This window comes from Sebastes fasciatus, chromosome 1, assembly GCF_043250625.1.
Source record: "Sebastes fasciatus isolate fSebFas1 chromosome 1, fSebFas1.pri, whole genome shotgun sequence".
In the NCBI taxonomy this organism is placed as follows: domain Eukaryota; kingdom Metazoa; phylum Chordata; class Actinopteri; order Perciformes; family Sebastidae; genus Sebastes; species Sebastes fasciatus.
The window spans coordinates 2,072,409-2,098,176 of record NC_133795.1 but is presented as its reverse complement, the minus strand read 5'-3'; the positions used below and the strand labels follow the sequence as shown (position 1 = coordinate 2,098,176).

The 25,768-nt window shown below is 39.5% G+C and overlaps 1 protein-coding gene across 2 annotated transcripts in view; it reads left to right on the top strand.

Moving 5' to 3' along the window:
* LOC141767536 (protein NLRC3-like) overlaps window positions 1-25,768 on the top strand; it is a 63,252-nt gene that overhangs the window by 11,121 nt on the left and 26,363 nt on the right. The window contains exons 6-9 of one of the 2 annotated variants that reach the window (XM_074635070.1): window positions 1,794-1,967; window positions 2,871-3,044; window positions 3,709-3,886; window positions 4,624-7,572. In XM_074635070.1, the coding sequence (XP_074491171.1) occupies window positions 1,794-1,967; window positions 2,871-3,044; window positions 3,709-3,886; window positions 4,624-4,731 (634 nt within the window). In that variant the 3' untranslated portion in view covers window positions 4,732-7,572. Of the gene's footprint in view, window positions 1-1,793; window positions 1,968-2,870; window positions 3,045-3,708; window positions 3,887-4,623; window positions 7,573-25,768 lie in introns of those variants that run through there. The other variant, XM_074634985.1, reaches the window with a different exon arrangement.

The following is a 25,768-nucleotide window of genomic DNA, read 5'->3' as shown; positions in this document are numbered from 1 at the left end:
ATGCAGAAAAATTAGTCCATGCATTTGTTACCTCTAGACTCGATTACTGCAATTCCCTATTATCAGGCTGCTCCAATAAGTCTCTTAAGACTCTCCAGTTGATCCAGAATTCTGCAGCACGTGTTCTGACTAGAACTAGAAAAAGAGATCATATTACGCCTGTATTAGCTTCTCTGCACTGGCTGCCTGTAAAATCCAGAATAGATTTTAAAATCGTCCTCCTCACCTACAAAGCGCTAAACGGTCAGGCCCCATAATATCTTAAAGAGCTCATAGTACCCTACTACCCCACTAGAGCACTGCGCTCACAGAATGCAGGGTTACTTGAGGTTCCTAGAGTCTCCAAACGTAGAATGGGAGCCAGAGCCTTCAGCTATCAAGCTCCTCTTCTCTGGAACCAGCTCCCAGTTTCAGTCCGGGAGGCAGACACCGTCTCTACATTTAAGAGTAGGCTAAAGACTTTCCTCTTTGATAACGCTTATACTTAAGCTGCTATAGGCATAGACTGCCGGGGGACTTCCTATGACACACTGTCATAAGGAACTTCCTATGACACACTGAGCTCCCCTCTCCTTCTGTATATACTCATGTCCCATGTCCATGTTGTTACTAACTTCATTCCTTCCCGGGAGTCCTTGTGCCTCCTTGTCTCGCAGCTAACCGTGGAGCGGGGTCACACCTGGAGTGAGGTCATACCTGGAGCGGGATCACACCAGGGAGCGAGGTTATACCTGGAGCATGGGTACACTTGGAGCAGGGTTTCACCTGGATCTTGGTGGTCTCCGGTATTGTGGCTGCATCTGCTGCCGCGTCGGTGCCTGCTTGACACCAACTGCTACCATCCCTAATTAACTACGTCTGTACGAGGGACTACCAATGCTAACGAGGGATTTCCAACACCTAATGACAATGTGGCAGCCTGGAGAATAACACTTCTCAATCACTGCCAAAGACATCAAGAGCTCCCAGCAAGCATGCTGATGCTGCAGGAACCAATGCACGGGCATCGATCGCAGGGACGTCCCACACCAATACACATGGACGTACTGAGGAGAGATGCTGGACAGTGCTGGCTTTCCGATAGTTGTATTATCACTCTTTCCATCCACCACTATTGGTTTTGTGTTATCAGCCCTACTTGTATTAGTTATTACAGCTGCTAGACTGCTATTGTGGCTGCTTCTATATCTCTCTCTCTCTATCTCTCTCTCTCTCTCTCACTCTATCTATCTGTCCCCCCAGCCGGTCTCGGCAGATGGCCGCCCGCCCTGCGCCCGGTTCTGCTCCAGGTTTCTTCCCAGTAATCGGGGAGTTTTTCCTGGCCACAGTGCGCTTGGTGGATCCTGTTGGGTCTCAAAACTATGGTGTACGGTCATAGACCTGCTCTACATATAAAGCGTCTTGAGATAACTTCTGTTGTGATTTGACGCTATACAAAAATAAATTGATTTGATTTGATTTGATGACAGAAACATTGTGAGAGCTGTAAAGAAAACAACTGTCAGTGACATCACCAACAACCTCCAGAGGGCAGTAGTGAAGGTATCACTATCCACCGTTCGCAGAAGACTTCAGGAACAAAAGAACAGAGGCTTCACCAGAAGATGCAAACCACTCATTAGCAATAAGAATAGGAAGGCCAGATTGGAATTTGCCAAAAAGTACAGAGACGAGGCTCAAAAGTTGTGCTCATTGATTAATACATATTGATGTTGAGCTACACATTTAAAACCTGAACACATCTGATTGGATTATAAAGTGATTTTTATCTTCATCATTTATTCTTTATTCAGATTGAAGAGCTGCAGTTTGTCAGAGAGCAGCTGTGCTTCTCTGATCTCAGCTCTGAAGTCCAACCCCTCCCATCTGAGAGAGCTGGATCTGAGCCTCAACAAGCTGAAGGATTCAGGAGTGAAGCTCCTGTATGGTTTTCTGGAGAGTCCACGCTGTAGACTGGAGACTCTGAGGTCAGACACCATTTTTTACTTCTGTACTGAGATTAATATGATGTGAAAATTGTGGTGACACTAAACTGCAGACATAAGGCTGATATTATACTGATCCACACTGAGTATCTTAATGCTAGAGTCCATTTTCTTCTTCAGTGGTTTAGTCCATGGACTGTGGCAGAGCAATGTTGAGCTACACATTTAAAACCTTAATATATCACAACTCTTGACTTTCATCATGTTTTGTTTTTCTTTTTTTCCAAGAAATGATAATAAAAAATACACAAGTATGAAGAATAAATAAATAATCTCTATTTCAGCTATCAGACAATAACAAATATATTCAGTGTTTGGTTTTTCTAAGAAACAAAATATGAATCTATTTGATGCTTATACTGACTGAATAATTTAAACTGAAGATGCTTTGATTTTATGACTCCACTATTCCTAAAATATATACAGTATATTGTAGATGTCTTATCTTATATACCTTTTGTTCACATTTCCACAAAATCCATCCTGACATATTTGAAATCTTTAGAAACTTTGAGATCTTGAGTTGAATCTTGAATCAACTTCTGTGGTTTTTATTTGTGTTTGGTCAGGTAACAACAATTAGCAACACTTACTTCTCTCATGCATGCGTCGCATACCATGACTGGACTGAAAATGAAACTGCTACAGTGCCTGTAGCACAGCTAATGACCCAGAGAAGACCCAACACATTAAAGGCTACCCTAACTATGCCTGACTGGGGAATTTAGTACAACCTGCATCCTGTTGGCTTCAGGTGTTTGGAGTTTACATTTTCTAAACTTCTACGTTCTAAACCTTCTTCAGCTCTGAACACATTATTAAACATTGAATCATTCCAAGCAGGAACGTTGTCTTCTAAACTTACATCATTTATTCTTTATTCAGATTGAGGAGCTGCAGTTTGTCAGAGATCAGCTGTGCTTCTCTGGCCTCAGCTCTGAAGTCCAACCCCTCCCATCTGAGAGAGCTGGATCTGAGTGGAAACAAGCTGAAGGATTCAGGAGTGAAGCTGCTGTTTGGTTTTCTGGAGAGTCCACACTGTAGACTGGAGACTCTGAGGTCAGTTCACTGACTCTGTTACTATTATAGATCTTATATCTTTAATTAACAATTAAACCTGATTTATGTACAAACATAACTTACATCCATAAAGTTGTTAATGTCCTTTTCTTCATATTTTCATGTTTCTTGAACTAAATTCAGTCTGCAGTCACAGAAGACTTGTGTTTCTTAAAGAAACTCTAGAAAATGTCCACTGTTAGTTGTTAAAGTGAATTAATGTTTATCATTGTTAGTAAATGGTCACATCTGGATACAGAAGATCCTCTGAACTAATATTTGTTTTACATTGATCAAGTTTACTTCATGAAGTAGAAATATTTCTCTGGTTTCTGATTGTTTCAACGTATTCCACAAATAATGTCTGATCATTGATATTGATCCTTCAGCACACACACATAGATGAAGACAGAGATCAGCAGCATGTTATTGATATGTGTTGACATGAACAGGTGTATGAATGTTGTGGTGACATTTGGATGATGTCTGTAGAAGGCTGACATTATGATGATCCACAATAACACAATGACAAAGTCACTCTACTCATTTTAGGGAAAAGATCATTGATTAGGACATAGTGATGTTGAGCTACACATTTAAAACCTGAACACATCTGATTGGATTATAAAGTGATTTTTATCTTCATCATTTATTCTTTATTCAGATTGGAGGACTGCAGTTTGTCAGAGATCAGCTGTGCTTCTCTGGCCTCAGCTCTGAAGTCCAACCCCTCCCATCTGAGAGAGCTGGATCTGTATGGAAACAACCTGAAGGATTCAAACGTGAAGCTGCTGTCTGATCTTGTGGAGAGTCCACACTGTAAACTGGAGACTCTGAGGTCAGTAGAGGGTCGGAGTCGGTCCATTCTGGTTTCAGCAGTATTGTTGTGATGTGTTTCCTCAGGTAAGCTGTGAGAGGAGAACAGTGACAGAGAGAGAGAGAGAACAGTCAGCCAATCAGATCAGCCAGAAGCTTGTTGTGATCATGTGTTAGAGTTGATGTGAAGAAGATGTTGTTGTTGTGTTCATGTCTCCAGGAAATAAAGCTGGATTACAGCTGACAGCATCACATCATGTATAGAGACAGTGGTCCTCATCCATCAAACTGTCGTACCATCAAATCTGATCAGAAAGTCTTTGTTCTCTCATTGATCAGTTCATCTCTGTCACAGCTCTGAGATCAGTCTGACTGAAGCCTCAAATCACTGGCTCTTATTTCATAGAACCATGGTTACATTTAGTAACCATGATGTGGTCTGCCTAATGAGTTCTTAAAGGAGGGTAACAGGATGAGGGTGTGGAGTTTTAGTTTCTTTATTAACTCGTTCCAGTCACTAGGAGCAGCAAACTGGAATGAGTGACGACCAGAGGAGGTGCAGACTTTAGGAACGGCCATACTGATGAATTTGCTAGAACGTACTGTAAGTTGTGGTATTGAGTAGTGAGCGGAGATATGGAGGTTGGTTTTGCCAATGATAGTTTTATAAATGAACTGTGAGCTGCATCAGTGACTGACAGCTGATGAAGGGAGTCTCTGTAAACACTGATTCATGACTTCTGTTCTCTTCTTCTCTCATCAGATGGTGGTCTCCGTCAGAGTGAGTGATCTGAAAAGTGGATGTGTTGAGAGGATCAGCCGTGTCCTGATGATCCACAGAGGTTCACACCTGGACCTGCATCTTATTTAGGGCCAGAGCACGAAAATGCCAGGACCCCAACGGTGTCCTGGCACAAAGTGCGAGGAAACCTATTGTTTTTCTAAGGCTTATTATAGGGCTGGGCGATATGGCCTAAAAATAGTATCGCGATATTTTTAGGCAATATCACGATACACAATATATATTGCGATATTTTCAAATATCCTCTAAGCACTTCATAAATGCTTGATTTAACCCTTTGATGCATACAATCACACCAATATGATGATTCTTGTAGTCCCTGCAGCACACTGTATGTCTGCATTAAAACCTTCTTGTTTATATTCATTAGTGGTTTCTGTTGGAACTATTTTAATCTTGCATGCAAAAAGGGGGAAATCACAAGTTAAATTTAACAAAACAGTTTCCAACAGTATTCACTTTAACCAAATAGTTATCTGGCAATACATGCTTTATATATTTTGATAAATACATGACACACACACACACACACACACACACACACACACATACACATACACACAGTTTTTAATGGCGTGTAATAAGTGTAAAGTATCTTATTGTTATGTTTACCAGTAAGCTGTTATAACATTGCTGATAATAAAAATTATTATTTTCCCACTAGTGTAGAAAGACTCACCAATCTCGAGGTGCAGCCTGTGGCCAGAGCAGTCTGGTCCACTTATTCAGGCTCACAGCTTTGGTTCTGTTAGCTGGATGTTCATATGGATCAAGTGTCTTAATGAGTCTTTTGAATCTGGGCTTTTCAACTACGCTACCGTTGTGATGTAGGTTAGAGCGGCCGTGATTTCTTTGCATTTTGCACTTTTTTGTCATATGGGATTGCCTTGGAAAGCGAGGAAGCCAGAGTCATTCTGGTTCTGGGTTGGTTCTGGTTGCTTTGGTCGTGTTCTCGCTACCGTACTCGCTGCAGTTCTTTCGCTTTCTCCAGGCTTTCTCTCTCCGCTGCTTCCCTCCATAAACAAAAACACGCCGGCCGATTACGTCACACACTCGCCCAGGAGAGCGGCGGGATGGGGGCGGAGTCTGTGACGTATGTATCTGTGTGTGAGAGGGCGCCGTAGGAAGAGAAGGAAATACCAAAGCGAGTCTCATGCCGGCGGGATGGCTTAAAAACATTACATGACAATTTGTAGTCGATGTTCGCGATATAGTCATTTTATATACCGCGCGTGGGACAAGCCGCGATACATCGACTATATTCGATATATCGCCCACCCCTAGCTTATTTTTCTGCCGGGAGATCGCATTTTTGAGGCCTTTAGGATGCACGAAAACTCACGAAAAGTTGAATACGCATCAGAACTGGCGCGAAATTCAAAGTTCTGTAGTGATTGGGCTTGGGTGTCACCAGCAGGCTAGATAGCTCCCCCTAATGCAGGCAGGTTTTCAGGGAAAGTTACTTAGATCTTAAGTATGTCATTGCTCACATCTTCAAAGCCGGATTAAATATTTTTAAGTATATTTAAATAACAGCTGAAGTTAAAGCTGAAGTAGGAGAGATCGGAGCAAATATGATTAAAAAAGTTATTTTTATAAAACGGTCGATATATCGTGACAGTAGTACAGGAAACGGGTAACCTGAAAAAAATCATGTTCCTCTGTGTCCTCCGGTGCTCTTAACGTCATCTGCAAGATTTCACAGACCTGAGGAAAACAAGCAGAAAGAGCTGATCTGAAGTCTGCTGTCCAGCTGCCATATATAATAATAATAATCTTTATTTGTGTTGCACCTTTCTAAACATAGTTACAAAGTGCTTGCACAGATATAATGAAATACAGACAAAATTAAAACTGCGAGCAGCGATGAACGGGCCCTCGCACCTCCCCGCACGTCGGGGGTACTGGCGGGACGCCGACTGACGCGGCTAGGCGTCAGTCGTAGGAGCCAAATATTATAAAAGGATAAGTTAAATTCATTATTATAAGATGTACATTATGTAGATAGAGTAGTGGTTGGTATTTGTGCCCCATGTGGCCAACCATGGCATTCAATTGTTAATAAGTTGGCACCAGTTGATGACGTCATGGTGATTAGTATCAGCTGTGCACAGTGCAGGCTGCTTCAGGACGCCAAGAGCCGAAACAGCATTTATTGTTTATCATTTGATCATTTTATAATCATGTAATCTTTTGATCATTTACAACTGTATCTCATTTAATTATGTTCATTCATCATGTAAAATACTTGTCTTGAGTTACTTTAAAGGTGATACATTATATCTTACTGTGTGACTTCTATGATGTGAGAGTGAAGGTAAAGAGGAGTCTTGCCTCCGAGCAAAGGTTAAAGAACAAAAAGGTTCTTGGAAGAGATTTGATATGAATGACGAAAGTTTTACCTTAAGTTTTATCTCCGTGTTTTTACGAGATGTGATTTTATATCCAAAAACCAAGCGTTTAATCAAACGTTGTGTGTATTCATTGAGTATAAAATAACTGTCGGTAGCCAGCACGTGTTTTGAACAGTTGGAACTGCTCGCTTTGGGAGGCTTTGTCAAATTTGACTAAAAATAAATTGGCGTTTCACACTTCTCTATCACTTACTTAGACATCTTATCGGTGAAAAGTCAGTTGTTTTTGGAAGGTGAGAAATTGCGTACTCTGACTGAGAACGTCTTTTCTCTCATTTAACAGCAATTGAGTGTCAACCGATAAGGGAAACGTGGAAAAGTAGAGGACTTTTTTCCCTACTAAGCACACGTTTGCTTTGACAAAAGAAAGACCTAAAACAATCGAAATTTAGGAGGTATCAGTACTCTGCCTTTTTAATTTGAGTTTTTATTTCTTGTAGTTGTAATAACCGACTGCTGTGCTGAAGTTTTAAATAAAATAATCACTCGACCGCCAGTAGTTGTTGAATTTTTTCTTTTGAAGAGACTTTTACATCCAAGGAAGACTTTTTGGCTGGACCGCAGAGGGCCGGCCCTACAAACGCAAAAGTCTGTCACTGACTGACTGTCTGACTGACTGACTGACTGACTGACTGTGCGACTGACTGACTGACTGACTGACTGTCTGACTGACTGACTGACTGTCTGACTGTCTGACTGACTGACTGACTGACTGACTGACTGACTGACTGACTGACTGACTGACTGACTGACTGACTGTCTGACTGACTGACTGACTGTCTGATTGTCTGACTGACTGACTGTCTGACTGACTGACTGACTGAGTGACTGACTGACTGACTGACTGACTGTCTGACTGACTGACTGACTGTCTGACTGACTGACTGACTGACTGACTGTCTGATTGTCTGACTGACTGACTGACTGAGTGACTGACTGACTGACTGACTGACTGTCTGACTGACTGACTGACTGACTGACTGACTGACTGACTGTCTGACTGACTGACTGACTGACTGTCTGATTGTCTGACTGACTGACTGTCTGACTGACTGACTGACTGACTGTCTGACTGACTGACTGAGTGATGAAGTTACAGGATTGGTCGGCCGTCTGTTGGAGTTTCCTCATTGGTCGTTGCTCTTTCAAAATGAAAAGCGGAGAACAGTTCTGTGTTTACGTCTTCTGGGGAGCGTGTCAGCGGTTCAATGTATCATTACATAGTGCTGTTGTTGTGCATGTGCATGTGCTGTTGATTATGTTCATTTAAGTTACGTTATGTTGTGCTCCGTATTGTTACCGTGCATTCACACCAAGCGCAAAGCAAATTTTTGCCTCGCTGTCCTCCAGAAATAACCGTTGTTGCCGCTTTGTACATGTTGGTGAAGTCCCAGATATGTCAGAAAACCAAACGCCGTTGTGTCTGGGTTCATAACGTCACCCGGCGGCGAGCTGTATTTACAAACTGTATCTGTATCTAGCAGGCCACACGTTGCTACTGCCGTATGAACCCAAAATAAACAGACTGTGCTGTGATTCGAGTGCAATAAACGGATCAAAATGATGCCGAAATAACGACATTATGATGTTGATTTGTGAAAAGTCTGAATTCATGCTTTGTTTGGTCTCTCCGCAACACAACAAGCAAACAACTTTTAAAATGCTTGTTTTCTGAACGCAATTCTGATCGATCAGTGCCAGGCTATGCTAACATTGTAGCTACTCCATCATCACTCCCCAAAACTCATCTAGGCATAAATACAGCAGCGACGTCAGGGTCGGCACCAGAGTGTTAGGGGCGGACAGGCAATCAGCTTTGACAGGGGGGGCATTTGTTTCACCTCATATAGCCTTTATTAAGTGTATCTTTAACATTATCATGTTTCATGAAAGAAATAAACTGACAGAGAGGTGTATACATACTGCCACTTATGCGCACGCACGCATACACATGCTGTTATGTCCACAAAAACAGGTTGTAAACTAACACCGTGTCCTAACTGGATGCGAGCGTCCAACTATTGCACTGCATCGCGCATCTGACACTCTCTGTCCACTGAATCCGTTAAATCTGCACTTCTGTTACATCATGTAAACAAACCAGGAACATATCAGCTGTGAGCTCCAGATCAGACTGGAGCTGAAGACATAACCACCTCAAAGATGGGTTAGTAGTAGGCTACTTCTTATCTTCCTACGTCCGTACTTTTTTTTTAATCAGAAAACACACGTTTTATTTTTGATATTTACTGGAAATAACATACGATATAGCCAAGAGCAAGTAGGTTGTTATCTAGTGATCTTCTCCAGCCAACTGCCACCTTATTATGGTTTCAGTAGTGAAATGAGGTACTGGAGGCTACAGATAACTCCTCAGGCACGCCCTGCGTCTTGCTAGTGCCAGGGTGAAAATGTGCACACACGGGTGCCGAGATAAACAGACAGTTAAACAACACATTAATCTAACAGTCTGACTGATTTCTTCATAACTATAATTTATGTTAATAAAGACTAAATGTGGATGTTTCACTCAGCAGTTGTTGTCCCTGCTCAGCCTGCTGTAGTGTAACATTAGTCCATTGTTTTATTCCACGATACTGAACAGAATAATCCAAACAGGTAGAAAAAGTAAGATGTGAGAGGAGAACAGGATGCTTTTTACTCTCTTGGTCCTAATTGTGCTTTAATGCACCAGGTCTGTAGGTCTACTTTCTCTCATTTTTTTCTATTGAGCTAGATTAAAAAAACAATTTAAAAAAACAAACACGCAAACGGAGCGGATCAAAACGAGGCTTCTTACTGAAATATTGTAGTGACGACTCATATTTCCCAGAGTTTCCATAGTTGTCTCTTTGTGCTGTGTGTTCGTGTTTTATTTGAACCATTAGTGAGGTGGCTGTTATATTTTTTGACAGGTAGCTCGTAATAAAGTTTCACTAGTGAACTTTATTACAGATAACTGTGAGCGTCAATGCCTGTGCTGAAAGTGTCAGTAATCAAGTTAATATTTTCATTTACATCCAGGACAACTGACTCGGTTTTCTCGGCTCATTTTATCTAAACTAATCAGCCGTTCCTCTCAATATGAGTGACAGGAAAAAATAGGAACCATGTATCCGATAGAAGTTCAGACAAAACGTCACGCCGCGCTGCTGTGCAGCGCCGTGGTGCTGTGCAGCGCCGTGGTGCTGTGCAGCGCCGTGTTTCTTTGCAGCGCCGTGTCGCTGTGCAGCGCCATGTTGCTCGTGGCCAGTTAGGACCCTCCAATAGAAAACAATGTAATCGATCCTAGTTGTTTCCTAAATGCAAAACTATCACTGTTTTGTGCTTTATTTTGCATTGCAGTGTTAAGTCCTTCTATTACCAAACTGAATGACTTAATTTTACTTATAGCTTAGCTGTTATTTCAGTTTAGTTTTTTGTCAGCAGAGAATTCAGCTGAGGGGGCACAGTGACCTTTTTGGACGGGCCTGGACCCCCATGGCCCGCCCCTAACGCCGACGCTGCTTTCATTCCTACTATTGCACCAGTAAGATCTTTCCATCATTTGGAATTGGGAAGACCACCTCTAAAATGACTTTTGGACTGAGTTAAAATAAGGACTGTAGTTGTGCACAACTAAATTAAGAGACTAAAGCTGCAGCAAAACTTAAACATTTTCTGGCCAGATTTTTTTTTTTTTTTATTTTATTTATTCATTTGTTATTATTTTTCATTCTGAGTTAATGTGGGGGTTGATTGTTGAAATTTTCAATAATATTGGTACAGAAAAAGAATTATTGTGTGTCTGTGTATTATTTCTCTGAGTGAAGTCAATCATTATCTACAGCCAAAGATCAATTAGATATTCAGTGTAAATACATTGTCTTTACCCTCGAACCAGGATATCACTTTAGGATTAACTGTGGTAATCCAGACCTTGAGATTTATTTTTGTTGACTTTTACTGGGACACTGTGTAGAATCAACTCCTTATCTGTGTAAAACAACTCCTTATCTGTGTAAAACAACTCCTTATCTGTGTAAAACAACTCCTTATCTGTGTAAAAACAACTCCTTATCTGTGTAAAACAACTCCTTATCTGTGTAAAACAACTCCTTATCTGTGTAAAAACAACTCCTTATCTGTGTAAAAACAACTCCTTATCTGTGTAAAACAACTCCTTATCTGTGTAAAACAACTCCTTCTCCCACACTCTCCGTTGTAGATTTCTATATAATCACATTGTAATATTCTCCTGCAGGCACTCTTCTGCAGACTCTGTGTGACTCTGTATAACCAGTGCCTCTTCTTATAAGAATAAAATACAACAAAGACATTTCATCTGTTTGAGATCTTTATTTCAACGTTCATTAAGACTCATCTAGGGAAATTGACAGAATTTCCATTACAACCACTACAGAGACCGCGTACCACAGTTTGAGAACCACTGCCTTACGGAGTTAAAAAAGCCTTTTTATAAAAATGGGTTTTTAAAAGAGATTTAAAATTGGTAATAGAGCTAGCTGTCCTGAGGTCGGCTGTTCCAGAGTCTAGGGGCATTGATGGCAAAGGCCCTGTCACCCTCAGTCACCAGCCTAGACCTGGGTAGAGCCATGTCAGAGGACCTCAGGTTACACGGTGGCACGTAGGGAGTAAGGAGCTCAGTGAGGTAGCTTGGTGCCAAACCATGCAGAGCTGTAAAAGTTAATAATAAAATCTTAAAATCAATTCTAAATTTGACAGGCAGCCAGTGAAGTGCAGCTAACACCGTAGTGATATGCTCAAATCTCCTCGTACCCGTGATCAGTCTAGCAGCCACGTTTTGGACTAGTTGCAGGCGATGTAGTGAGTTTTGGCTGAGACCGGAGTAAAGGGCGTTATCTAGTAATCTAAACGGGAGCAGATGAGAGCGTTGACTACTCTATTGAGTTGATAAAATGATTTTATTTTAGAAATGTTTCTGAGATGCATGAAGCAAGATTGGACCACCCTTTTTATTTGTGCCTCAAAACAAAGTGTTGTATCAAATAAAACACCCAGGTTTCTTGCAACTGGTTTGATATTTACTGAGAGGGAATCGAGACTGTCTTGTAAATTTGAGTTGTGACTGAGGGGGCCAAATAGGAGAATCTCTGATTTGTGAGAGTTCAACTGAAGGAAGTTCTGGGACATCCAACAATGTATATCGGCTAGGCAGGCCTTGAGGAACCTTAAACAGCTGGCAACGGTATATGAGAACCGGCTGTCAATCACTCACAAACTCCGGCCAAACGGTCAAACTAGGCAGCGCTGATCAAATATGAATCAATATTCTGTTACATTAATGCCTATTTCTCTCCTCAGATGTTCTCAGAATCATCTTGTAGTGCACGGTTTAGCTGTAAAACGAGAACGTTTGTGACGCTGCCGCCATTGTGAAATCTGGTGAAGTACCGGTCACATGACCAGAGCACAGCCAATAGGAACGCTCTCTCTCTCTGAAATGACCTGTGATTGGTCAAAGTCTCCCATCACTGGCTAGATGTTCTAAAGCCTGAAAACAGAGTCATGAGGAGGAGCAGAAGTCTAGTTATCTCTCAGAACACTTGAATTACAATATGCTGAAAGGTTATTATGGGATTGTTGCCCAATGATGCCAAAAATATACTGACTACTGACGCTTTAATACAGCCATGATTAAACCAATACCAGCCATTTCTCATATTATCAATGTAGGAGCCAAATATTAGAAAAGGATAAGTTAAATTCATTATTATAAGATGTACATTATGTTGATAGAGTAGTGGTTGGTATTTGTGCCCCATGTGGTCAACCATGGCCTTCAATTGTTAATAAATTGGCACCAGTTGATGACGTCATAGTGATTTAGTATCAGCTGTGCACAGCGCAGGCTGCTTCAGGACGCCAAGAGCCAAAATAGTTTTTCAACAGGCTATAATATAGTAACTTGTTCATTTCACAAAGACAAAGTTTAAGTTGATCTTTTTCTTTACTTTGGGTTGCAGCTGCATATCCTGTTTTGGTTGTTTCGTGTAGTTTATCACACACACGCACACACACATAGTCTGCACGTTGACATCCGTGCATCCATCGACAGAGCTACTAACTGGACATCTAACCATGAGTAACCAGATGAATGAGCGTAACTTTATTTAATACGAGTCTCGTTGTTGACACGTTTCTTGGTGATAGAAATATGGCTTAAAGGAAAGAAAGAAGGAAGCCGTAATAATCAAAGATACATATTTGCTTGTATCAGAATTAGATAAAACCTGAATTCAGTCGAGGCTTCATTTGAGTTTCTCAACTGACTACAAACAGATTACGTCTGGATTTTGGTGTAAAGTCAGCAACTTCATATTTTATATAATGTTTGATGTAAAATAAACAAACAGAACTGATTACCGTGCATAATCTAGACTTTATATTCACTAATCATGTACAAACAGGACAATTCCAGTTTTATGTGGGACTCTGATAGTTTTCACGTTACATGACAGACACAGCGGTCGTTATCACCACCATTCATGTTCTGTTGTTCCTGCTGGAGCTGCTTTCTGCCAGCAGATGTCACCGTTTCCTCTGTTTTACCCCAAAGGAGGTTTATCTGAATGGATGCAGTGAACACTGAACTGATGGTGTGAATACTTTCTTTCTGACTGACTTGGTTTTGTAAAGGTTAAGTGTCATCATGATGTAGTTAAACTTGATTTAAAATGATGGAAACTGGATTTGAAATTAAACTCAGCACACAAGTTGCACAAACGTCCACTTAGACGGAAGTATGAGCTGTGTAGAGTTTGGTGGTCAAAGGTCAGTGTGACCTCACAAAACATATTTTTGGCCATAAATCATCAATTCATATGCTAATTATGACAATTTCACACAGATGTTTATTATGATAAAATGATGAAATGATGACATTTTGGACAGACATGGATGTAAACTGCAACTCTACTGGTTGGAGGAGGCAGACAACCGTGAGGTGGTAATTCTTGTTTGTTTATTTATTTCATCTGTGATTAAGTATCAAGTCACAGAGCTAAGCAGACTATTTTCTGATAAAGTCCTTCATCAGCAACACTTGCAGCTGTTTTAAAGACTACTGAACATCTGTTGCAAAATAAAAACACATTTTAATCACTTTACCAAGTTGTGATTGTATTTCTAAATCCAGGTTGTTGAGCATGGCATGTCCTTGCTCTGTTTTTGTAAAACACAAGCAAGTATATACAGTATATGTATGTATATATACATATATATGTATATATTTATGTAAGTATATATATATATATATATACAGAGAGAGAACATTTGTATAACTAGGAAGATCAGATTAGACATGTAACCCTTATCTACTGTTTTATGTCAGTATACAGATAATATGCAGAAACTATCAAATAAAAACACTCTTTTAAAAAACAACTCACTTTTATTTTGATTAAATCAAAATAGTATAACTCAAGTGCAAATGGATGACATACTGCAAATGGAACAACAATACTATGCCTCACACGGAGCACCAACATGTAGGGATTTTGCCGTAACAGGTTTGGTTATTAGCAAATTAATTAATAAATAATAATAAAAGTATTAATATTAATAAAGATTATCAATAAACATTAATAATAAACGGGGCACCACCCTGGAATCAGGGACCAATAACCAAAACGTTAATATAGTCTCATTATATATGCTAAACTATCAATTTGGAACGTTGATTAATAATTAAATGAATAACTATAACCAAAATAGATAGTAAGGTTGAAGGATATCGGAGTTCTTGACATAGCACATTCTTGTACAACATTAAACAGACCAGCATGTATATTCCACAATCATTTATTTACAAGATAATAAAGGTTTAAAACACAATATTAATCTAACTAAATAACTAAACTAAACAAACCAAACAAAGTGTGTAAGCATGTGTGTGTGTGTGTGTGTGTGTGTGTGTGTGTGTGTGTGTGTGTGTGTGTGTGTATGTGTGAGAGAGAGAGAGAGAGAGAGAGAGACAAGATGGCTTCTTGTCTCAAGATGTCTGCCTACAGACAAAATGGGCGAGCACTGTAAAACTACAAAGATGGCGGGATCAAAGATGGCCGCCAACATGTCACCACATGGCCTCTTTGTTCTTCGGAGCACATGTGCTCAGGAAGGACAAAGAGGGGGGTGATGTGGGGGTTAAGATTATCTGAAGCTGTATGTTTATGTTTAACTAATTCACAGTTTCTGTATGTGATCTTTATGTGTGTTAGATATGCAGTGGGTTAGAAAAGATGGTTAGTTTGCATGCAAGACCTTGTCTATGTGAAGCATAAACTAAACACATCAGATGTGGCGAAGCCAGTTACCCAAATACAAATAACTACAACTAATATCACAACAGCGAAGCTCAATGAATAACATTAAACCAAATCAATACAAGTACATTCTAGAAATCAAAGTTGAACAGTCTTGCTCAGCCCTGTGTAATTGCTACTGCTAAAGTAAGCCCAGTACGTTACCGATCCATGGAAGAAAAGGGTTTGTAATTCCATGTGTTGAAGTTGTGGTTCCAAGTCAAAGATGTTGTCTTTGCTGTGCAGATTGGAGGAAGCTGATCGCTCCAATACTTCTTTACTTCTTCCCAGCAGCTTGATAGCTTGGTGCTAACTTCCTTGCGGTTGTTGCTTGAAGTTAGTTGGTAAAAAGGCAGGCTCTCGCGTCCTCTGCCTTAGATGTTCCTTGTGTTCTTATGGCTGTTTCCTAACAGGCCATACGTATATCAGAGCAGAGCTGCTTCTACAGCTTCTGGTCTGGAGAGCAGCAGCTCACCTCCACAGGTTAGGAGAGGTGAGAAGGGAGATGAAGAGCAGAAAGAGAAGGAACAAAAAGATTCCTCTGGTTTTGTCCTGGGTGAATTTCACACCTCTGTGTGAATGCTACAGTAGCCAATGGCTGCTGAGCTGAGTCCATGGGTCAAGGATCATGTTACTGAGTTCATGTGGTCACCTCCCACCAGTCATTTTGGTGGGTCCCTACATTACGCATAACTTAATTTCTAAACTTATTTGTTTTGGTTTCTTTGTATGGATGGATTACTTGGGTTGTTACCAACATCTGGTGAAGATTTCATGTCAATAGCACCTTTGGAAATATATTTACTGAGAAAAATGGTGACGTGTTCAATACTTATTTTACCCGCTGTATATATATATATATATATATATATATATTTATATATATACAGAGAGAGAGAGAGAACATTTGTATAACTAGGAAGATCAGATTAGACATGTAACCCTTATCTACTGTTTTATGTAAGTATACAGATAATATGCAGAAACTATCAAATAAAAACACTCTTTTAAAAAACAACTCACTTTTATTTTTATTAAATCAAAATTGTATAACTCAAGTGCAAATGGATGACATACTGTACTTAATACATATTTTTACTAGGGATCGACCGATATGTTTTTTTCAGGACCGATACCGATTATTAGTAATCAAGGAGACCGATAACCAATATTTTGAACCGATATACATTTGCAGTAAAAATTTAAATCTTGGTGTCAAAAATGGGAATAACACAAAACTTCATTGAAATGCATTAAAGCACATGTTTAATTAAAAGAGAACTTTTCAACATTATCTAAAAACAAAAAGTGCAGGAAGGTCCCAGCTTCTTATAAAGTCAACTGAAAATTATGATAAATAAATAAACAATATCTCTCTGAAGTTTTATAAAGTGTAAAAATAAATAAAACTAGCAAAACATAAATTTGTGCTGAAGTTTGAGTCTCAATTCAGCAGCAGCAGCAGACTGTGGTGCAGAAAGCTGCTCAGCCTGTTCTCTCCTTCTGCTCCTCCCATAAACTAGAATACTTCATGAACAATGATTACTAGAACTGAATATGTCCAATAACAGTAGAAGTGACTATTCAACTCTATGCAGTGTCTGTATGGATTAACACAGGCTTTATATGCAGGTCCATTACATTCCATTACACTGGGCCTCTCTAACAGCAAGATGTGAGCGGTACTGGTTTCTGTTTATTTATAAAGCCCTTAACTTGCCATCATATATAACATTACATATTGCTGATATTATAACACAACTGTCAAAACTAGTGGCGGCCGGCCTATAGAGGGCGCCGCCCTCCCTGACTCACACACAAAAAACATTACTACTACTACCAATAATAATAATACAAATATAAATTATACAAATTGTCAATATTTGTGTGTTATAAATATGGAATGCACCCAGTAATATGTGTAATTTGATTGTAATGTGTAATTTGATTGTAATGTGATTATATTTTGTATTAATAATCTGAATCTGTAAAGTAACTAAAGTTGTCAGATAAATGTAGTGGAGTAAAAAGTCTAATATTTCCCTCTGAGATGTAGTGGAGTAGAAAGTAGAAAGTAACAGAACATGAAAATACTCAAGTAAAGTAGAAGTACCTCAAAATTGTATTTAAGTATTTAGTTACATTCCACCATTGAGTACATTTTATACTGTTGTGTTTTTCAAAGCATTATTTACTCTTCCTGTTGGAATAAAATAAAACCCAGTATATGTCTGGACCGTATCTGGTCAGTATGTGAATGTGTGGCTAAATTGTTTCACAAATAGTCAGCAGTCATGTCTATCATGTTTTGTGAACAGTTTTTTCCACTTATATCTCAATATTTGATTGAAACTTATAATGAAGGAAATGACATTCAGTAATAGTAACATTTACTAGTCAGTATATTATACATTTTATACAAGGTGAAAAGGTGTTAGCATTACATACAATACATTCCTAGATGGAGTGTTAATGGAGCAGCTGGATAGTCTGGCACTGATCGATCAGAACTCCATTCAGAAAACAAGCATTTTAAAGGTTGTTTGCTTGCCGTCATGGTAACAGACCTGACAAAGTATGAATTCAGACTTTTTACTAATCAGCATCATTATGTTGTTATATCGGCACACTTTTGATCCGTTTACAAAAACGTCGCTGCCGTATTTATGCCTAGATGACGTTATGTTGAGTGTTAATGGAGGCGCTCGAATGTTAGCATAGCCTGGCATTGATCGATCAGAACTCCGTTCAGAAAACAAGCATTTTAAAAGTTGTTTGCTTGTTGTGTTGCAGTCAGACCTGACAAAGCATGAATTCAGACTTTTTACAAATCGACATCATAATGACGATATTTCGGCATCATTTTTATCCGTTTATTGTTATTATTATTGTTATTATTTTGGGTTCTTAAGGCAGTAGAGAAAGTCAGCTGATTGTACAGGAGTGAGAAGTAACGTGACATATAATCCTACTTTTTTTTTTTATTAAACAAATTCAGATTTCCAACCAACATGGCTCATAGATCATTGCATTAGAGTAAAAGGACGAGGTGCATACAGAACAAGAACAAATGAAATATGTAAAGTTATACATGAAAATAATAATAAATTAAATTAAGGGCTGTACCTGTAATTCATATTCTTCTGTTATGCTAAGAGTTTCAATGCATTTTTGTTTTTCATGACTTTAGGGGCTTTTATGTAAGAAAGAAACTCAGAATGAAACACATTAAACCAGGTTTCACTTTCATTTACTTGGATTTGTGCAAATAAAATTTTCCAAGAATGAGAATGTTATTCACCGGAAAGTCCTCTTAGTTATTGTCCATGACGAGAACACAAACACAATAAACAATGTCCTTTAGAGAGAAGTTTCCCAGATGAGACACTTTTGGGAAAAGCAACATATAATCATATATTATTCATTCTTGCCAATCCTCTTGATTTTCATGGGAGACTCCCATTATTTAGAGGTTTTAAATGTTGTTTTATAGTGGCCACATGAGGCTAAGAAATGTCTGAACCTCCGTATACTCTGGCTCTAATAAATACAGGCGACCATCAACCTCAAAGAGCTCCTCCACACTCATCATCTATCATCTAAATATTCAGCCATGACATTGAACATCTTCTAGATGATGAACACTAAGCTACGCTTTCTCTCCTCCAACACAACAAACACTCTGGAAACAACTTATGAGACATAATAGAGCATGGGGATGGCCATCATAGACTTCTATCATAATGTTCTAAAACCTTATACACTTCAATATTTATTTTGTCAATAGTCTGTTTATTGTCAATACTGTATATACTGCTCCTATTTTTATACTTCCTTCTATTTAAATGGTTCATATTCTGTTACACTTTGTTTAGCTCTTTTTTACTGTGTTAGCTGATGCATCTTGTTTTTTTTACTGTGTTAGCTGATGCATCTTGTTTTTTTACTGTGTTAGCTGATGCATCTTGTTTTTTTACTGTGTTAGCTGATGCATCTTGTTTTTTTACTGTGTTAGCTGATGCATCTTGTTTTTTTACTGTGTTAGCTGATGCATCTTGTTTTTTTACTGTGTTAGCTGATGCATCTTGTTTTTTTTGCAAGATATCTTATGTTATCTTAAAAGTACTAATACTACAGTGTAGAAATTCTCTGTTGCAAGTCAGACATTCAAAATGTACAAAAGTATTCACATCTAAATATACTGAAAGTACCCAAAAGTAAAACTTATTATGCAGATTAATCTATATTATAATATTGCATTAGTATTATTATGCATTCATGTGTTCATCACTTTAATATTGCAGCTGGTAAAGGTGGAGCTCATTTTAATGACTTTATATACTGTTGAATTTATAATAATACATCATCATGCATCCTGTTTTTTGCACTATATCCCCTTTGCTGCTGCACATTTCCCAACTGCAGGACTAATAAAGATAATATAATATAATACCTTATCACATGGTTCAGATCATATCTGCCTGTTTTACACTCTTTGGCCACCAGGTGGTTTCGTGCACATGAAGCCTCGAGGATTGAAATGAACCCTTTTCTGAACCAATTTGCTGGAAAGCTTCTTGAAGCTTCAGCTGGACATCACTAATGTCCACCACTTCTATGTGACAGCTACTGCTGACCTGCTATCTGCTGTGAACACACACACACAGATGAACTCAGCTGACTTCCTGTAAATGGAGAGAGGAGGAGCTGCACCGTGTTGTGTATAAACATGAGAACAGAGGGAGGGAACCATGAAAGTGAAAGTAAAGTAAAGTAAGTGCGCAGTTTAATAAACCCAGACTCCATTTTGAGGCGACGGAGCAGAGCAGAGGGTGAAGACTGAAGACTGAAGCAAGGTGAGTGTTTTTATTACTTTACTGTCAAAGTGTCTGAGTCCGTTTCCTCCCTGTGGACTGTAGAGGAGAGAAATGATAGAATGATCTCAACAGTTTGATTCTTCTGTGAACACAAAGTTATGACTGGATGAATAATCCTCATTAAAGCTATAAACTAAGAAAACAAGAAAACAAGCAGAGATTAAAAGAGAAGTGACCAGAGGTCTGTACTATGAAGCCAGTTCAGAGTATCTTCTCCTTATCTGGCTTCACTAACTCTAACAACAGAGATCACACTAAACGGTCCTACGAAGCTGGTTATCAACTCTGTAAAAGAAACTCAGAGTTTCTCAGTCTGGCTGTGAGGGCGTTCACATGAACAGGGAGGTGTTATCAGCGTCTACAGACCAATCACAGACATGGACACGCCTACAGACCAATCACAGACATGGACACGCCTACAGACCAATCACAGACATGGACACGCCTACTGACCAATCACAGACATGGACACGTCTACAGACCAATCACAGACATGGATACGTCTACTGACTGCAGACAGACAGGCAGAGAGACACATTATACAAAGGAAGAGTAAACTATGTTCGACAATAATGAAGAAGTTAAACACTTAATCCAGACTAGCAATAACTCAGATGAAGCTTCCAGATGCAGGAAGAACAGCTGGTGAAAGAAAAAACAGCTGATGAGTGAATGAGTAAATTAACAGACTTATTAATTTAATGGATCACTCAAAAGTCAGATTTAGTCATCTAGATATAAATATCTTTTAAATGTATAAGGGATGACTGGATTACACCTCATCATGCCCAGTAATAACTTTATGGCGTGTATGAGTATTTCAGCTGCGTCCCGTCTGTCAGGCGGTGTGGAACGGACTCAAGAGGAAGTTCAAAAATACATATAAAAACATAACTCTAAGCGGTAAACACACACAGCATAAATCCAGCTGTCCTTCCTGCATCTGTCAGTTTAAACTGTATTGTTTCACTGCTCTCTGATTGGTCAGTAGGAGGTGCTTTTATACCAGTTGATCTCTTATCTGGAACATAACCTGCTCCGGAGCAGGGTAGCTGTTCAGCATCAGTTACCATGGTGATCTACCCCGGTAAGAAGTGAACCACCTTCGTAGGACGGAAAACCCCTGAAGGGTTAAACCCTGAAGTGACCTCTCTAATGCCAAATCCTGCTTCGTAGTACAGACCTCAGGTGGAGTGCTGGGTGGTTTTATTGTACTGTATACTCGCCAGATTTCACAACAAGACTTCTCCTTGGGCGAGGCTCTTTCCTTTTTTTCCTACTTTTTGAGTTACTATATATATATATATATATATATATATATATATATATATATATATATGCTATACAATGATTTTTTTTTTACTTTATTTAAATTAAATTGCTGCAACAACTTATGAGACATAATAGAGCATGGGGATGACCATCATATACTTCTATCATAATGTTCTAAACCCTTATACACTTTCACTATTTATTTAAATTAATTAATTTGTGTAATTAGAAGTTTTTATTTAAATGGATTTTTGTTGTTGTTTGTTTTTTCTTCTTCCTGTTTGTTTCTTTTCTTTTTCTTTTTCTGTAGCTGCTTGCCAATGTTGTATTGATTAATACATGGACATTTGTGATTATATTCTTTTGCTCTATTGGTGATCTATCAATTTGTAACCCCACCCTATACAATTATGCTTAAATACCAATAACAAATTGATCACAAAAAACAAAACAACAGGTCTATTGTGGGTCTCAGAGGGTTAATTCAGCCTGTTCAAGCCAAGAGAGATTCTTATAGACACATCATGTTAAATGTGAAAACACACATTGGAGCTATAGCCCCATAATTTATTATATCTTCAACTGTACAATACTGATTTAACAGTGCAATAATTTAGTGCAGTAATTCAATAATCTGGTTTACTCCGGCATTAACACTGCATTCATTTATACAGAACATTTAAACTAATATTCTTATTTTACACTATTCTTGCATTCTTATAAATGCATTTATATTATTTGCATAGATCCTATATTTCAGCATTATTATTTGCACTGTTGTTATATATCTTTATTATTTATATTTTCTTATGATTTCTCTATTTTTATATATTTATAATCAATAAAGTATTTCTGATTCTGATATTTATTTCCTTGCAGGAGAGAGGGAAGTTGGTCCCAAAGTGGCTGCTGTATTTCTCCCCTCCACCTTACAGAAGGAGCTTCATTGAGCTGTGAGTTCACTCCACCACAGAGTGGGAGAGGCCGCGGTGGAGACGGCTACAACTACTCGTTACTGTAAGTTCAATAAAACTTTGCAAGTGTAAAGCCAAGACAGTATTATTATTACTCCTGTTCAACAAGCATAAACATGATGAAACGGTTAAAGGAAAGCAACGTTTCAATCTGCACACCGCGTTAGCTCGGTGGCCAACAGCGAACTGTAATGACGTGCAGTGATCCAGTGTTCAGTGTCCGGGGAGGTTATTGTGAAGGAACAGAAGACGTGAAGCGGTGATGCGCTGTGAGCCTCTGTGTTATTATTTTATTACTCGGCTACACCAGCTGAAACTAAAGCTGCAGTAGGCTGTGTAGTCTCACTGTTTAGGTCAGTTTGTCACATATCTAACCTGTAAACTCATCAGCTGAAACCAAACAGCTCCTCTTCCCTCTATCAGCCCTAATGTTACTGCAGCAGAGGGAGGAGGACAGGACAGAGGACAGAGGACAGAGGACAGAGGACAGGAGGAAGGACTGATACTGACTGATGTCTGTGTTCTTCAGTCTTTATAAACTTAACTTAGTATTTTCATGTTCATGGAGTTTAGAGTGACTTTGCTGTTGTAAACATTACTGTTGCTGCTCTAGAAACAACATTTAGCCTAGTTATAGTTGTCTAGATATAAATAATTTGTAGCAGTGTAAAGGTTGAGAGTATTATACTTCATTATGTCCTTTATCAAGTAAAGTGGCGTCTATGAGTATTTCAGCCTTCTTTCAGCTGCTTCCCGTCTGTCAGGCGGTGTGAAACGGACTCAAGAGGAAGTTAAAAAATAAATATAAAAACATAATTCTAAGCGGTAAGCACCCACAGCATAAATCCAGCTGTCCTTCCTGCATCTGTCAGTTTAAACTGTGTTGTTTCACTGCTCTCTGATTGGTCAGTAGGAGGTGCTTTTATACGAGTTGATCTCTTATCTGGAACATAACCTGCTCCGGAGCAGGTTAGCTGTTCAGCATCAGTTACCATGGTGATCTACCCCGGTAAGAAGTGAACCACCTTTGTAGGACAGAAAACCCCTGAAGTGACCTCTCTAACGCCAAATCCTGCTTCGTAGTACAAGCCTCAGGTGGAGTGCTGGGTGGTTTTATTGTACTGTATACTCGCCCGATTTCACAACAAGACTTCTCCTTGAGAGAGGCTCTTTCCTTTTTTTCCTACTTTTTGCGTTACTATATATACTGAAAAAACAAAGTTTGGAAACTTGTGTTTGGTGGATTATTTCTCTGTTGTTACAATGCTAATTGGCATTGCATTTTACATCTTTGGAAAGCCTGTTTATTTACCTTCACAATGATGTCCAACTTGTAAGGATCATGCATTTGTGGGATGAACAGCACAGCTGATTATGTGGGTAGTGCCCAAGAAAAATTTGCCAAAATGCTCTGCCAATGGTAAACAGTGTATTGTCATAAGGCTGACAGGAAGCCTACAATGACTGCCCTTCACCGTCAGGCCCATTTGCGCTGGTGTCGACAACACAGACAATGGAACCTGAACATGTGGGGGAATGTCATGTTCAGTGATGAGTCCAGGTTCTGTCTGCCAAAGTTGGATGGCAGGGTCAAAGTATGGAGACGACGTGGAGAACGCTATGCTGATTGTAGCACCGATGGAGTAACAGCTTTTGGTGGGGGCAGTGTCATGGTGTGGGGGGGGGGCGGCATCTCCCTCACTGGCAAAACAAGGCTTGTCATCATTGAAGGCCATCTCAATGCAGGGAGATATCGGGATGAGATTCTTCAGCCAGTGGTGATCCCATATCTCCACAATCTGGCATCTAACTTCATCCTCCAAGAAACAACGCCCCCCCCACAGAGCCAGGGTTATCACAGACTACCTCCACAATGTGGGAGTAGAGAGAATGGAACGGCCTGCCAAGAGCCCACACCTCAACCCAATTCAACACTTGTGGGATCAGCTTGGGAGTGCTGTACGTGTTAGAGTGACCAACACAACCACGCTGGCTGAAACTGCAACCAATCCGTGTTGAGGAATGGAACGCCATCCCACAGCAACGTGTGACCAGGTTGGTGACCAGCATGAGGAGGAGGTGCCAGGCTGTTGTGGCTGCGTATGGATCTTCCTCCTCTACTGAGGCTCCTGACGGTGGATTCAATCAATCAATATGTCTTGTTTGTTCCTTGTTACTGATAGAGAGTTCAATCATCCAATCCACCAAACAACTCAAAACAAGAGTCAATACCAACACTGTTTACCATTGACGGAGCATTTTGGCAAATTTTTCTTGGTCGCTACCCACATCATCAGCTGTGCTGCTCATCCCACAAATGCATGATCCTTACAAGTTGGACATCATTGTGAAGGTAAATAAACAGGCTTTCCAACGATGTAAAATACAATGACCATTAGCATTGTAACAACAGAGAAATAATCCACCAAACACAAGTTTCCGAACTTTGTTTTTCCAGTTTATATATATACATATATTATACTATGACTTTTTTATGACTTAATTTAAATTAAATTGCTGCAACAACTTATGAGACATAATAGAGCATGGGGATCAGGGTCGGCACCAGAGTGTTAGGGGCGGACGGGCAATCGGCTTTGACAGGGGGGGCATTTTTTTCATCTCATATAGCCATTATTAAGTGTATCTTTAACATTATCATGTTTCATGAAAGAAATAAACTGACAGAGAGGTGTATACATACTGCCACTTATGCGCACAGGCGCGCACGCACGCATACACATGCTGTTATGTCCACAAAAACAGGTTATAAACTAACACCGTGTCCTAACTGGATGCGAGCTTCCGACTATTGCACTGCATCGCGCATCGGACGCTCTCTGTCCATTGAATCCGTTAAATCTGCACTTCTGTTACATCATGTTAACAAACCAGGAACATATCAGCTGTGAGCTCCAGATCAGACTGCAGCTGAAGACGTAACCACCTCAAAGATGGGTTAGTAGTAGGCCTACTTGTTATCTTCCTACGTTCGTATTTTTTTTTTTATCAGAAAACACACGTTTTATTTTTGATATTTACTGGAAATAACATACGATATAGCCAAGAGCAAGTAGGTTGTTATCTAGTGATCTTCTCCAGCCAGCTGCCACCTTATTATGGTTTCTGTTTTGAAATGAGGAGGTACTGCAGGCACCAGATAACTCCTGAGTCACGCCCTGCGTCTTGCTCATGCCAGGGTCAAAATGTGCACACAGACAGCTGCCGAGATAAACAGACAGTTA